The sequence below is a fragment of the Chelonoidis abingdonii genome, chromosome 3 (assembly GCF_003597395.2).
Source record: "Chelonoidis abingdonii isolate Lonesome George chromosome 3, CheloAbing_2.0, whole genome shotgun sequence".
In the NCBI taxonomy this organism is placed as follows: Eukaryota; Metazoa; Chordata; order Testudines; family Testudinidae; genus Chelonoidis; species Chelonoidis abingdonii.
Genome location: NC_133771.1, coordinates 135,431,193 through 135,444,991, shown reverse-complemented (window position 1 = coordinate 135,444,991; position 13,799 = coordinate 135,431,193). Strand labels below are relative to the sequence as shown.

Below are 13,799 nucleotides of genomic sequence, written 5' to 3'. Positions count from 1 at the left end.
TGTTCATCTTTTCCTGTCATTCTTCACAACAGAAAGTTTCTCCTTCAGCAGGAACTTTAACTCAGCCCAGTAAGGACACGGTGAAGGGGGAAAAGAATGGAAAAATAAAAACAAGTTTGTCTTTAAAAATTGATTTAATCCAAGCTGCAACCACCAACGCTAAAATGCCTTGATCCTCATCCTACAGGTGTGGCATGGTGTCACGACAGTGCAGAGTCAAGACTTCTGTCTTTCAGCTAGGAAGAAAAATTGAGGCAAATGCCCTTTGATCATACAAATATTCAAGTGAAGCCTGTGCACAAGATTTCAGTGAGTTTTAATTATATGGGATATTTGAAGAGCCTGTGTTACTCTGTTACTGAGATTTTAAGAGCAAAACAAGGGTCTGCCAGCGGGTGCTATATTTCTCAAAAGACCCATTCTTAGTTCATTATAGTTTCTAAACTAATTAACAGATTTACTGGTAAATTCTCAGAAAATTCATTTTGTATCCAAAGTATATGTACTGCAATTATGGGAAGGAGGCTCTCTAGTTTTCATACATAACAAAGAGGCTGAATCCCTGCTTTAAGTGAAAAATTCAACCTTAACTATGGAATTGATAGAGACACTTCTCACATCAGGTCCTACTCCCCAGGCTGCCAAACCCACATGGGACTGAGGCCACCTGGGTGCTGTCTCTACTGCTGCCCAGGGACGAGGTGGATCCTTGCAGGTGTTAGGTGTGAGAGGGCATGAAGTCCATTGACTCCATCCAGTTGTGCAACATATACTCTGAACATAAGCTATAACTTTGAATGTGTGGCCGTAATAAAATGATATGGCTGTGTGATTCTTACATACTGTATCTGGTATCAAACTCAAATATTTGTGAATCTAGGGCAGCAAAAGCCCTGTTTACCTTTTCCTCTGAAACACACAGTGACTATCAAGTAGTCAATAATGTTTTTTTTTCTACCAGGGGTCTACTAGTATCATAGTTGTTTCGAGTCGTTATTTGTAGCAATGGAGAGTGGTCTGTCTTTAGCGTCTCTTCCAGATCCAGCCATCACTAGTTTTTCAAGCTAAATTGGGAAGAATTTCAAGCCAAATAAGTGACTTGACATGGGATGTGCCTTTAGGCTATGATTTCTGCCGTGTGTGTGTGTGAGAGAGAGAGCAGTGTAGCAAGAAAAGCAGCTAACAGGAGGTGGTAAGAAAGTTTAAGGTACAGCACCCCACACATTACTTTAAGTTTCACCTTCTTCTGGCTCCTCAGCATGTAAATCAAGCCTGTTTAGTCTCCTTTCCATATCAGTAAGTGGGAGTAATGGAGGCTAAGCGTCAGGGAGTTTGTTTGTGTATGCAGTGTAGTTGTAGCCATGTTGATCCCAGGATATTAGAGAGACAAGGGGGTGTGTGGTAATATCTTTTATTGGACCAACGTAGAAGTTGGTCCAATAAAAGCTATTACCACACCCATCTAGTCTTGCTCTGTTTGCATAAGGGAGACTGACTAATGCTGCCTCTCATATCATCTTCCAAATTAACCTGGCATTTTTAAAGCTTGAAGAAATAATCATCTGTGGAATTTAAATGAAACTCAAATATCATTATTAGAAGTCAGATAATAAACCCTCTGTTAGTAGTTTGTGTAAAGAATATTAAAATAAATGAGATAACTGCATTGCCAGCTCTCAGATTTGCATCCCAAAATAGCTTTATCTCCTTTACTCAGTATGAGAAGGACTTTCTAATTTGTCAAAGGTGTGTGCGTGTGTATACACAGTATAGGACAGCTGGTGTACATTCGCATAACCTCCCTGAAGTCAATGGAGCACTGCTGATTTACAAAAGCTGAGTATCTGGCCCTATATGCCAAATCCCAAATGTTATAAGATAATAAAAGCTATTTAGCAATAGCATCCTGATTTCTCTTTCTTATTTGAAAAGAAAACCTTAAAACTATATCTTCTGACAGATACTTTTAAAATTAATTTTGGAGAATATGTGACCCCTTCCTCATTTTTTCCCTCTTGGCATGATCCACCTTTCTTTTCTCTATACTCTCATGTATTATTTAGATTGTTAGTGGCTAGCCCAGTATAAATATCACATATTCTGCAATAATTACAGTGCCTGGGAATGTTTTTTCCCCATCACTTGCCAATGCAAATAAATTTGTGGTCTAGAACTGGACTTGAACCAAAACTCTCCCGATCTGAAGAACCCCCACCAACATCCAGCTCTGGAGTTGAATGTTGCAGTCAGTTTGGGGCAGAGATGAAATGTAAGGTCAGGAAAGTGAGATTGCTTTATACCAGTTCAGACTTCCTCAGACCAGCTTACACACACACTCTCAATATGGAAGGGAGACCAAGTTAATGTAAATCATCCTCTCCTGAGCCAGAAGAAAGTGTAAATTAAAGTAGTGTTTGGACTACTGTAAGTATCACCTTCTTTCATCGCTTTGGTATGTAAGTTACATCTACTTAGGGAATGTCAACATGGGGAAAATTGACCTGAACAGCTACTGCAGAACAAGCCATTCCACAGTAACTATTCCAGTCAGATTCCCATGTATGTAGCATATTCTATAGTGTTATATAATATCAATTCCCAGATTTTGGAGGCGTGTTGGTGTTGGACTGAAATCATATCACGTAGTAAGGCATTGCCATGCACCTGTATCTACATTCCATTAGTAAGAAAAATGAAGGTGTGTCCTGAAACTGCATGAAAAAACAGGTTCAGTAAAAGTTCAGTACCTCAAGTACCTTAGTGGATGGATTTTTCAGGTTCTTTGTAAACCTGAAGCCTCAGTTGATAGTAATGTGCTCCAGATTTCTAGTTGCCTTTAATTAATACACTAAATATTAGCAGTTTTATTGAATAGATCCAGCCTGGCTAGAAGTCTATGGAATTTATAGGACCTGATTCTCCTGTCAATTACTTCAATGTGAATCGATAGTGGTTCCACTCAAGTCAATCAAGATACACAAGAGTTAAACTTGCTCATACTGTCCCACCATGTCCTGTTCCAGCAGGTGTTGGTATTCTGTATTCTTCAGGAGTGATCTCTGCTTTCTTGGTTCCAAAAAAAACATAATACAGAGTGGAGGTTGGGATCTCTCCACGGCAATAGAGACTACAAGACACGCTGAGGATTTTAAAGAGGCAAATCTGATGTACATTAAGGAGGGCAGGGACCAATGAAGGTAGACTGTCAGCTATGTAATAATTTGATCCAAACAAGGCTTGAATACTGGGTATTTTAAATTATCCACAGCCAAGCTTTATGGACTGGATCCACAAGCCCCTGAAGTCAATGAAAGATCCCTGTTAACTTCAGAGGACTATGGGATCAGGCTCATGAAGACCTGGAGTCCGCCACAAGATTCTCATCACACAACCACAGGCTCTGCACTGAGAGTTTAAATGTTCCCTTAGGTCCAAGCCCAGTCAGCACGAGAAGCTGAGTCAATGCCTCATCTACTGGAATCTCCCCCCATCTCCTAGCCACCACTGGTTTCAGAGAAGAATGACCACACATCAGTGACTTTAAACTCTGGCTCTTCCACTCAGGAATTTAATTTAACCCTTGCTCCCAGGATAAACAGCTTCTATACAACAGGCTCTATATCTGTTTTATGGGGAACACTCTTTCTGTCTCTCCTTTTATGGTCCATGTGCATTCCATGTTTGGTTTGTAAATAGATGTTTGTTCCATAATTATTGAATATGCAGTCCGGTTTATAGCCAAATCAGCAAATTTGCCGTGGAGAGCTGTGACAGTCTCCTTCCTGCATCATAGAATAATATTGCACCCAATAGTGGAACTCCTCTCTGTGGAGGACAGGGGGCTTTGTGTGAACTCTGCTGATGGGACTCTCTGGGAGGATTGCCTGCCTGCCCTGGTCACTGTCCCTTTTTCAGCCAATACCTCTCATTTCGGGGTCTGAATTGGGCTCCTTATGACCTCTCATCTCCACTTTGTAAATGAAGCTGCTGCTACTTTGAACCACTGCAACTTGCCTCTGACCTAGCCCTTGCACCATCATTCATGCTGGATTAAACTGAGGGATCAGGGCCTTCTTTCAAGGTAACTCCAGGATGTTGTGTAGCACGAAACTCTCACAATTATAACACTGTGATATGGTAGGGTTGTATACAGGCAGAACAAGAGCAGCTGCAAAGTCACATTCCCGAAGTTTGGAGAGTGCTATGCAAAAATCACAAGGAGATGTGCTTTTAAAATGTAGTGCTCCTGAAAGGTGTAGGCTTGGTAGTCCTGGAAAATGAAATCTGTTAAAGCAGATGAAGGCCACCCATGGTTCAGCTTTCATGTCTATTCATTCCTTGGGACCTGATTCTCCTCTGGGTTACACTGACGTAACTGATAGTCAGGAACGTTACCCCTGATTTACACTGTGGTGAGTAAAAGAGAATTGAGGTCTACGTCTCTCATGAGAATGGCCACAAGGGTGCTAATTATGATACAGAGTCAGTTCTCTAGGAGCTGCCATGTGACCACCAACTCATTTTACAGCGGCTACCAAACAATCATCACACATTAATACAGTTTGGTTACTATTAATCTAAGAGAGATTCCCACTAGTGGCCTGGATTTGAAAGGCTCCTTATCTCATTACTACCACAAGACATTTAGTCTGGTGGGAAGGGTATTTTAGACAAGTAGGATACGAAATATCATTTGTAAAAATGAGCTGTGATACCTCAATACCATGCAATTATCCAGAGCTAGCTGGTGTTGGTTACCAACGTCCTGGCCTCGGGAAGTTGTGCACATAAAGAGCACGGTGGGAGCTCTCTGCACCCGATATGTAGAGAGTAAAAGGTTATTGACGGACCTACACAGTTTTAGGGCGTTTGGGGACAGATTAAGTTAAACAGCTCTCTTCAGATGTGAGTTTCTTAATTGCTACATACTTATGTTCCCTGTAAGCAGCAATTCTAAAATAATGCATATTGTTAAAATCAAAATCCCCTCACTTTTTCCTCTACTGTAATGTTGCAAGGACTATGAATGGGTTTTTTTATCATTTAGTTACAGGTCACACATGCCAGGGCCTGGGGGTATTTAACAAGCAGGTGGGTCAGGTAATGACAAGTCTGGTTTGACTTGCCTTTGTTTTCTGTAACTGTGACACATACACCTCACTAATGCTTCTTGCCGGAAGGCATTTGGCTTGAAGGAATGTGGGCAGGTCACTTGCCCTCTGCCACCTTCTTTGAAGCCAGAAAACACTCTAAAGGTACCATCCTTATCCCTACATGAGCATACTTTATGTCGACTTAATGTGTGACTTGCAGCTCTAGATAAAGACTTTAATTGCCAATGGACCTTTCTCATTTGCACCTGTGGGGAGATGTTAATGTCTGTCTTCTCCTCTTCTGTAAGGCTGTGCTCTTTTGCCATGCTCGTGTCTATTTCAATAGGAGCAGGATTGAGCCTTTTTGTTACAAAGATGCAGTATTATCCTCCCTAAGGGCTGAATCCTGAAATGTGTTGAATGCTTTCCAAATGAAGGAAGGTGGCTTTAAATCACCTTTGTGCCTCACTGTATTCTTAGCCGGGCACCCTGTGTAAATTAGAGCAGTCTCATGGTTTCTCTAGCTTGTACTCAGCCAGTATCAAGTCTCTCGCAGCTCTTCCTCGGATGAAAATAGCTACAGAACAGGGATAATCTGAACCCTTCCCCCTGCCATAACCCCAGCACACTCTATCAAGGTGCTGCGAGGAGGATCTGGCACAGAGTCATATCTCTGGCTTTATGCCACTCAGCAAAACCCTTTTTCCTGAGGCCAATTCTACCCTTCCTTTGCCACCAGACTACTATAAAGAGACCAGGATGGAACAGAGAATTGGCTCCAATATGCTCAGTGCATTGCAGGTGGGGCACTCAACGTCTTATTGGTTGGGACATGCAGTTTGATCGTTGAGAGGGTGGGTCGCTTTTTTAATCACTTGGCTGCTGCCTCCTGAATTGGGAACTTTGGTCAAAATACACCTCCAGGGCTACCCTGTTTGCCAGGTCCATTATGAGGTCTTTAACAAGTCAGCATTCAAATGGAATGTTGGCGATTCAAAGGGATGCTGCCGTATCCAGCGGCGATTATCAGCAAAGGGGTTAACTTCAGAACTTGGCAATATTTCATAGCAACAGGACTGGGTGTAGCAAACTGACTCATGTAGATAGGAAAGCGAAGGGCTTGCCACGTTATAGGGTTTTATGTGATGTTAGCTACCCACTTTTTAAAAACATGAGTTGTTCTAAAGCTTGTTCAATAGATACTTCCCACTTCTAAGGTACCTAGCGCCAAAAATATACACAATATAATACATATACAACTTCAGCAACTTATCCCCATTCCCCACCCCAACATAACAAAATAATCACACTCTGTAAATAATATAAAAATACCCCACCCTCGCTAAGCATATTAATCCCCAGCCATCTGCCTCATGTACAAAAGCCTGGCAAAACAGATCCACTTTATAGTGTGCCCTGATAGGCTAAACCTGCAGGCTGTTTAACTTACTCATTTTGGGCTATTGCCAAATTTCATTGCCCAGACCTGGACCTGGCCTTGGTTAGCTATGAAGGAATCAGAATCTCTGACACTACAGAATTATGACTGTTAAATACACTAAAATAAATACAAACTAACTCATTTTCCTTCTAGGGAACTGCCGTGTTTGAAAGATTGCATTTGCTCCCCTATTATTGTTTTGCTATTGAACTTTCTCCTTTTGCAAAGGCATCAATAAAGGGGCTTCTTGCTTGGCTGCTTAACTGAAATAGTGTCGCCCCACTTGTGATGGATATTGCAATTGCATGCAGTATCTTTGGGGACCATACCGTATTCAGTTTATGGATCACGATTGGCCAGGGATGCTATGCAGCTCCAGGGGGCAGGGTTATCACAGCTCCTCCATGAACCAGAAACAGCTGAGCGGCGATTAAGGAACCATATAGGTTGTAAACATCTTCAGAGATATACCACTCCCTGGGGAGAGAGCGGAGGTTGCATATACGGTTCAAACTGCGTTTTCCAGAGACCAAGAAATAAAAAAATGGCTTTTGCTATAATGAGGCTGGGTTTAAACTGACTAAGGGCCTGCTTTTTGATCCAGCAAATGGACAGGACCTTCTGTCCAAGAGGACCACTGGGTTGGAAGAACTTTGGCTGACCAGGGCCCCTAAGACTGATGGTTGATCTCTGGTAAGCTTTTAGCATGTGTCTAGGACCTTTTGTCATTTATGATGTTTTCTCTGGAATCCTTTCAACAACTGTGCTTGCTTAGAAAGTGCGGTGCGGTAACTTGTTACTGCTGGCAATACACTGTTCACAGCCCTTGGAGAGAAAGCAAAGCACAAGCACTGGCCATTTGGCAGACTGGCTGGCTGGGGATGTCACATGGCAAAGCAAGAGGTTGTGCAGTCTTAAAACCTCTGGTCAAAAGGGCATGGGACAAGGGTCCCTGCCCAGAGACAGATGACAGCTAGAGACCCGAAACCTAACTGGACACTCCTAGTATGTACCACAGAGGAGGGTGCAGGTACCTTGAAACTGTGCTATCACCTATACAACCAGTTCTGCAACAGGATTTCAGGACAGATTGACTAACTGGATTCACAGGACTTAACCATTTTGTTCAGATGAATTCAATGACGCTTTATTGGCATGACAAGCTATACAAATGTTGCCAAAGCTTAAGAAAGCAGACAACTTAGGTATGTGTCAGAGGTATGTACAACACCCCCAGGGTAGGGTTATGTATAGTGCTTACGGTCTGATCCCGTGTCCAGTTGTCTCAGGAAAGATTTAATCAGGCAACGAACAACAGACTTCTGGTACAACGTGAACCAGAATTCACTGAGCAAGAATCACTCTTGCTGGGGATATTTAATCAGAGGTGGCTGCCTCTTTTCCATTGGGCTGTCCTTAAAAATCCTCCAGAGATCCACAGAAGCTGCACTACTACTAACTGCTGCTGTTAGGTGCTGAATCAATGCACCCTGCCTCCTCCTGGACCAGCACCAGCCACTTTTTGGACTGTGCTAGTCTCCTCTAGGCCCCCCTGGTGGAAGGGAAATTAGAGATGGCTACTGTGCATCACCATATCATCACTTGGTAGATTTTCTCAGGGACCCTGTGTCTGAGTTTAAGCTGGTGGAAGCTGGCATAGTCCTAGGATGAATTTATTCCATGATGTTCAGCCTGGAATAGAAACAGGACAGTTGGGTGGTATTTAATGGCCACAGTGGGCAGAAATCATGCAGAAGATGCGTTCCTCAATGCTTCAGAATTATTTTCTTCCCTAAGAACAGAGGAATTGCCGTACTGCCTCAGACAAGGTCCATCTAGTCCAATATCCTGTCTCTGATGGTGGCCAGTACCATATGCTTAAGAGGAAAGTATAAGATCCCTTCACTAAGCACATCTCATCACAATCTCTAGTAGTTAGATATTGGTTTAAATCCTGAAACATGAGATTTAATATCCCTGCCACAATTTTTTGTTGTTGTTAATTATATTAACTCTAAACATTCTTGAGATCCATATAAATGTCCAATCATTTCATAAGTTCTTAGCCTCAAAAACTTCAGGTTTAATGAGTTCCATCAGTGCTGAAACAATTTATATAGTGGAGATGCTGAGAGCCATTGAACCAAACTGTAAACCCTGGATATGATGGAAACAACTTCAAGCCAGGAGCTGAGGCAGTACCTTAGTTCCAGCACCTAAGGTGAGTTCCACAGTTTAATTACACGTTATGTGAAAAAAAATCCTTTAAGCAGTGTTGAATTTCCCACCCATTCATTTCATTGACTGTCCCCTTGTTCTTGTGTTATGTGATGAGAGACCAGAGCTCCCAACCTACCTTGTCAAGACCATTGATTATTTTGTATATTTTTATCATGTCCCCACTTATTAATTTCCTTTCTAAGGTAAACATTCCCCATCTTATCAATCCCTCTTCACAAGAGAATATTTCCAGGCCTAGGATCATTCTCATTGCCCTTCTCTGAACCCCCTTGAATCCTGCAATATCCTTTTGGAAATGGAGGGACCAGCTCAGCCCACAGTCTTCCAGATGAGGCTGTGCCATTGATTTATAGAACTGCATTATAATATTCTCCATATTATTTGCCACCCTACTCCTTATACAACGTAACACCTTTGCTTCTTTTTTACCACAGCTGCATATTGAGCAGAGAGGTCTTAACTGAGCTATCCACACACATGCCTGCGTTGCTTTCCTGAGTTGATCCAATTAATTTAGAATGCCATGAGGCATTTTAGTGGTTTACATTATCCCCTCCAGTGTGCATTACTTTGTATGTATAGACATTGAATTTCATTTGCCATTGTTTTGATATGCCTCAAAAGATAACATGGCATCACTGAAAGGTGTTTATTCTTATGGTATTGAAACTGCTACTGGATAGAGATAAAGAGCCAATTTATGCTCTCACTTACACCCCACCATCCCATTAATTTTAGGAGCTCAGCACTTTGCAGGTTTGGACCAATAGCGTAGGTGCTGGAACTAGGGGCCGGGGTGGGGGGAGGGGTCTGACACTGGTTTGAAGTGGTTTCCATCATATTCAGGGTTTACAGTTTACTTCAGCCCTCCTGATGACACTCAGTATTCCCTGTGTAGTCGTGAGAGGCAGGATGGCTTTCTAGAGAGAAATGGAGATAGATCGCAAAATGTATGAGAGAACATTTTGTCCATGTTATTTCTTTTCTTTCCCTAGGGCCTGATTGAAAGCCTAGTGAAGTCAATGAGAGGCTTTCCATTGGCTTCAATGGGCTTTGGATCAGGCCTTCATTCTGTAACAATCAATTCTGCCAGCTTACATTTATTGTTCAGGATGGTGGGCTAGATGTTTATACTATCATATTTTCTGTGTCCTTTCAAAGTTTCTTTTTGTCACTATAGTAGATCCCATTGTTATAGAATATTGAGGTGATTGCTTTCTGGTTGTCCTGAATGAATACTGGCTGGTTCCATTCACAGATGGGCACTAGCATCTGTCTTCATTCTCGAGGGAGACAAGAGAAGGTATTTGTAGCTACCTGTTTTCCAGTGCAAAGGTAGAAGTGCAGGGAGATCTCTTAGGTGTGCCAGGGAGTCTGTGAAGGTAGAAAAGGAGAAGGAGGCCTATTCATTGAAAGAAAGATGATCCAGGGGTAGGGCACTAGCCTACCATTTTAAAGGAGTGGGTTCAGGTCAGTGCTCACCACAGACTTCCTGTGCAGTCTTGGGCAAATCTCTCTATGCCTCAGTTTCCCATCTGTAAAACAGGGATGAGAGTAGTTCCCTAGCTCACAGGGGTATTGCAAAGATAACTACATCAAAGATTATGAGGCACTACAGTAAGGGGAGCCATATAAGTACCTAAGATATTTAGATAAAAGGGGTACTTCAAGGACAAAGATCAATAGGTGCCCATCAATTAAGGCTAAGTTGTTGTCCTGGATATTTTCAGAAAAAGTCAGGGACAGGTCACCTGGCCCTGACTTTCACTAAAAATACCTATGACAAAATGAGTCACCTGGGCAGCTGGGGTGGGGGTGGGAGCTCCAAGGTTTCCCTCTGTTGGCAGCTCCAAGCAGTGGGGGTCTCCCCTGCCTCTGCAGTGGCCAGGAGCGCTAGGGATCCTCTCTGCCACCCACTGTAGCTGGGAGCTCTGGGGGTCCCTCTTGCCACCCACAGCAGGTGGGAGCAGCGGGGGTCCCTCTTGCCTCCTGCGGATTCTGTGACTTCCGTGACCTCTGTGACTAAATCGCAGCCTTACCCATCATACCCCAAAGTTCCATTCAAGGAGACACAAGTGCAATCGAGAACCAAGGGCAAAGCAGTGAATGCTTTTTTTTAAAGTGACAAGTTAGATTTCAAGGGGGGAAATCCCTGACAGATTAATTGTTTTACAGACATAATTTTCGATCCAATGCAGAACATCTGTGATATTTTTAATTGAACTTAAAATAATCAAAGAAATGCCAGTCAGCATTGCTTTCCTTTCTACAAATATCTTATCGGCTCAGCCCCTCTCAACCTTTGGACACTCAAGGGTGTGGAGTGTCATACTTGAGCCAGCTCCCACTTAAAACTAACATTACTTGGTAAAGCAAACAAAGGCTGGGATCAGCCTCTTTTGTCTTTTTTTTTTTTTAAGGGAAGATGTTATGATTGCTCACCACTGCCTATGCTATAAATGCCCTACAAGTAAACACAGGCCTGCACTCTCTCAGGGTTGCCAATCCAGTACCGTTCATCAGCACTACGTTCATTAGAAAAAATTAGAACAAATGATCGTTTCAGTGGCACACACTATAATTAGCAACAAAGGCTCAACACAGTGTAACACAGTGTCTGTACTATTGTGTGGTAGCCAGTTTCTCAAGGCTTGCAGTAATGCATGTGGCATATTGGTGACAGGTTCATCCCCTAAATGTTACTATATTTGTCCAGGCATATTTTAAATGATTTTTTTCTCTCTTACTCTCTCAGGAAATTGTTAAAGACCCACAGTTTATAGTTGGAGGAGCCACAAGAACTGACATTTGTCAAGGGGATCTCGGTGAGTGTTTTCCCTTTACAGAATTATTCCACGTGCTGTGGTACAGGAGATTCTAGAAGGGGGTGGGGTGGTGGTGGTTATTATCGAATAGTAATTCCTACCTCTTATGTAGCACATCTCATCAGTGGATCTCAAAGTCCTTTACAAAGGAGTTCAGTATCAATACCCCCATTCTACAGGTGGGGAAACCGAGGCACAGAATAGGAAAGTGATTCGGCCAAGGTCACCTAGCAGCAGAACTGTGTCTAGAGCCCAGTCCAATGCTCTATCCAGCAGGCAAAACTGCCTCTCCAGTCTCTTGTTCCCTAAACTAGTGGAAGAAGTGAAACTCAGAAGTAACGTGTTCTCATTCTAACCCCATACCCATTTCTGGATGCCTCAATAAAGTATTGGTTGCTGTGGAAGCAAACATTCACTTTCTTCCCTCCAAATTAAAGAGACAGAGCTATGAAAGGCGAGGGAGAAGTTAGTGCTGCCAGTTGCCATCCATCATGAAATTCACAGGAGAGTCCCAGGTCTGTGTCCTGTAAGCGCATAATAGCATCTACAGCAATATAGAGTCTCAAATACTTTCTGAGCAGTCTTAAAGTCATGATGCAGCTATCCTCATGGCAAGGCACTGCACAGACACATACTGATATTGTGTCCCACCGTGTCAAAGCAACACCACAGGTTGATGCCGGTGTTGTGTTTGACATGATGCTGCAATATTATGCACTGATGCAACATGGCTGCGTAGTAATGCCATGACACATCTACTTGATCCTGCAAGATAAAGTCTGGAAAGTGGTTACCCTCAGAGAAAGAGCAAATAAGAATATAAAAATTCATTTTAAAACGATGAAGGTATTTAGTACAGGCACATAGTGTTATGTGACTAACTTCTAAATTGGTTTTAGCTTCTCACTCATCCCACTCTAAATAATGGATGCTTTGGATTGAATTTCACTACACTCAAAAAGTACCACAACTATAGAATCGTACAGAATTTTAGAGAATTATATTCTTTCTATGCAACACTATAGGATCATCCAAAAAACGTAAAGAAAGATTGCAGTGGCCTTGTAGCTGTGTTGGTCCCAGGATATTAGAGAGACACGGTGGGTGAATAAATCAAAGATATTACTTCACCCACCTTGTCTCTCAGAAGAAGGTTTATCATTTTCTATTGAATTCTATAGGTTTTAGAGTAATTTCTATTCAATCCTATTACATTTCCATAGAAACCTATTTGTTTAATCCCAGCTGAATTCCATAGGACATTTCCATAAGGTGTACATTGCAAGTTGAATGGTTTCCTAATACTCTTCCAAAATGGCTTATAGGGATTTTTCAGACCTTTGTGCCTCCTGTGAGACACTCACTACTCCCTTCACTCCATGCAAATAACCCAGGGCTTGCAGCAGGCCTGCTGGTTTGGAAAAAGTGCACATGACTCATTTTTGTTCTGTTTCATTCTTGAGCAGTTTCCCTTCCTGTGAGTCACTAACACAAAGCCAAGGTTTTGCCTTTATCTTGAGGAAGAAAAACACACAGAAAAGGGCAAAGCCTGTCCCCGTTGAGGCCAATGGAAACTTTGTCCTTTATTTCAGTGAGATCAGTTCTTGGCTCAGATGCTATACGACAGGGGTAGGCAACCTATGGCACGGGTGCCGAAGGCGGCACACAAGCTGATTTTCAGTGGCACTCACACTGCCCGGGTCCTGGCCACCAGTCCAGCGGGCTCTGCATTTTAATTTAATTTTAAATGAAGCTTCTTAAACATTCTGAAACCTTATTTACTTTACATACAACCATAGTTTAGTTATATATTATAGACTTATAGAAAGAGAACGTCTAAAAAGGTTAAAATGTATTACCAGCACGCGAAACCTTCAATTAGAGTGAATGAATGAAGACTCGGCACACCACTTCTGAAGGTTGCCAACCCCTGCTATACGACTTCCAAGGAAGCTGAGAATTGAGTGGTTCTATGTGGCATCTTGCCTGGTTGATGCCAGCTAGCCAGCCAGTCTTCTCCTGAAGTTTTAAGTTAAACAGAGTATTGATGTGTCCTTGGGTGGTGGGCAACCAGCCATCATACTGCTTGCTTATAATAGGAAGTCATGTGAAATGTCACATGTAGCGTCAACAAATTAAGCCTCTTCAGACTTTTTTTTCCCCCAGTGGCAAAAAGTACTTCCCAGACTTTGTGAACTT

General features: G+C 42.4%; 1 protein-coding gene and 1 long non-coding RNA gene across 2 annotated transcripts in view; one reads left to right on the top strand and one right to left on the bottom strand.

The window, feature by feature from the left end:
• The window catches only part of LOC142046593 (uncharacterized), a 782,351-nt gene that overhangs the window by 718,542 nt on the left and 50,010 nt on the right, over positions 1-13,799 (bottom strand). The window lies entirely within an intron of this gene.
• The window catches only part of CAPN9 (calpain 9), a 45,771-nt gene that overhangs the window by 1,693 nt on the left and 30,279 nt on the right, over positions 1-13,799 (top strand). Inside the window, exon 2 of the mRNA XM_032806403.2 lies at positions 11,531-11,600. Within this exon, the coding sequence (XP_032662294.1) occupies positions 11,531-11,600 (70 nt within the window). The remainder of the gene's footprint in view (positions 1-11,530; positions 11,601-13,799) is intronic.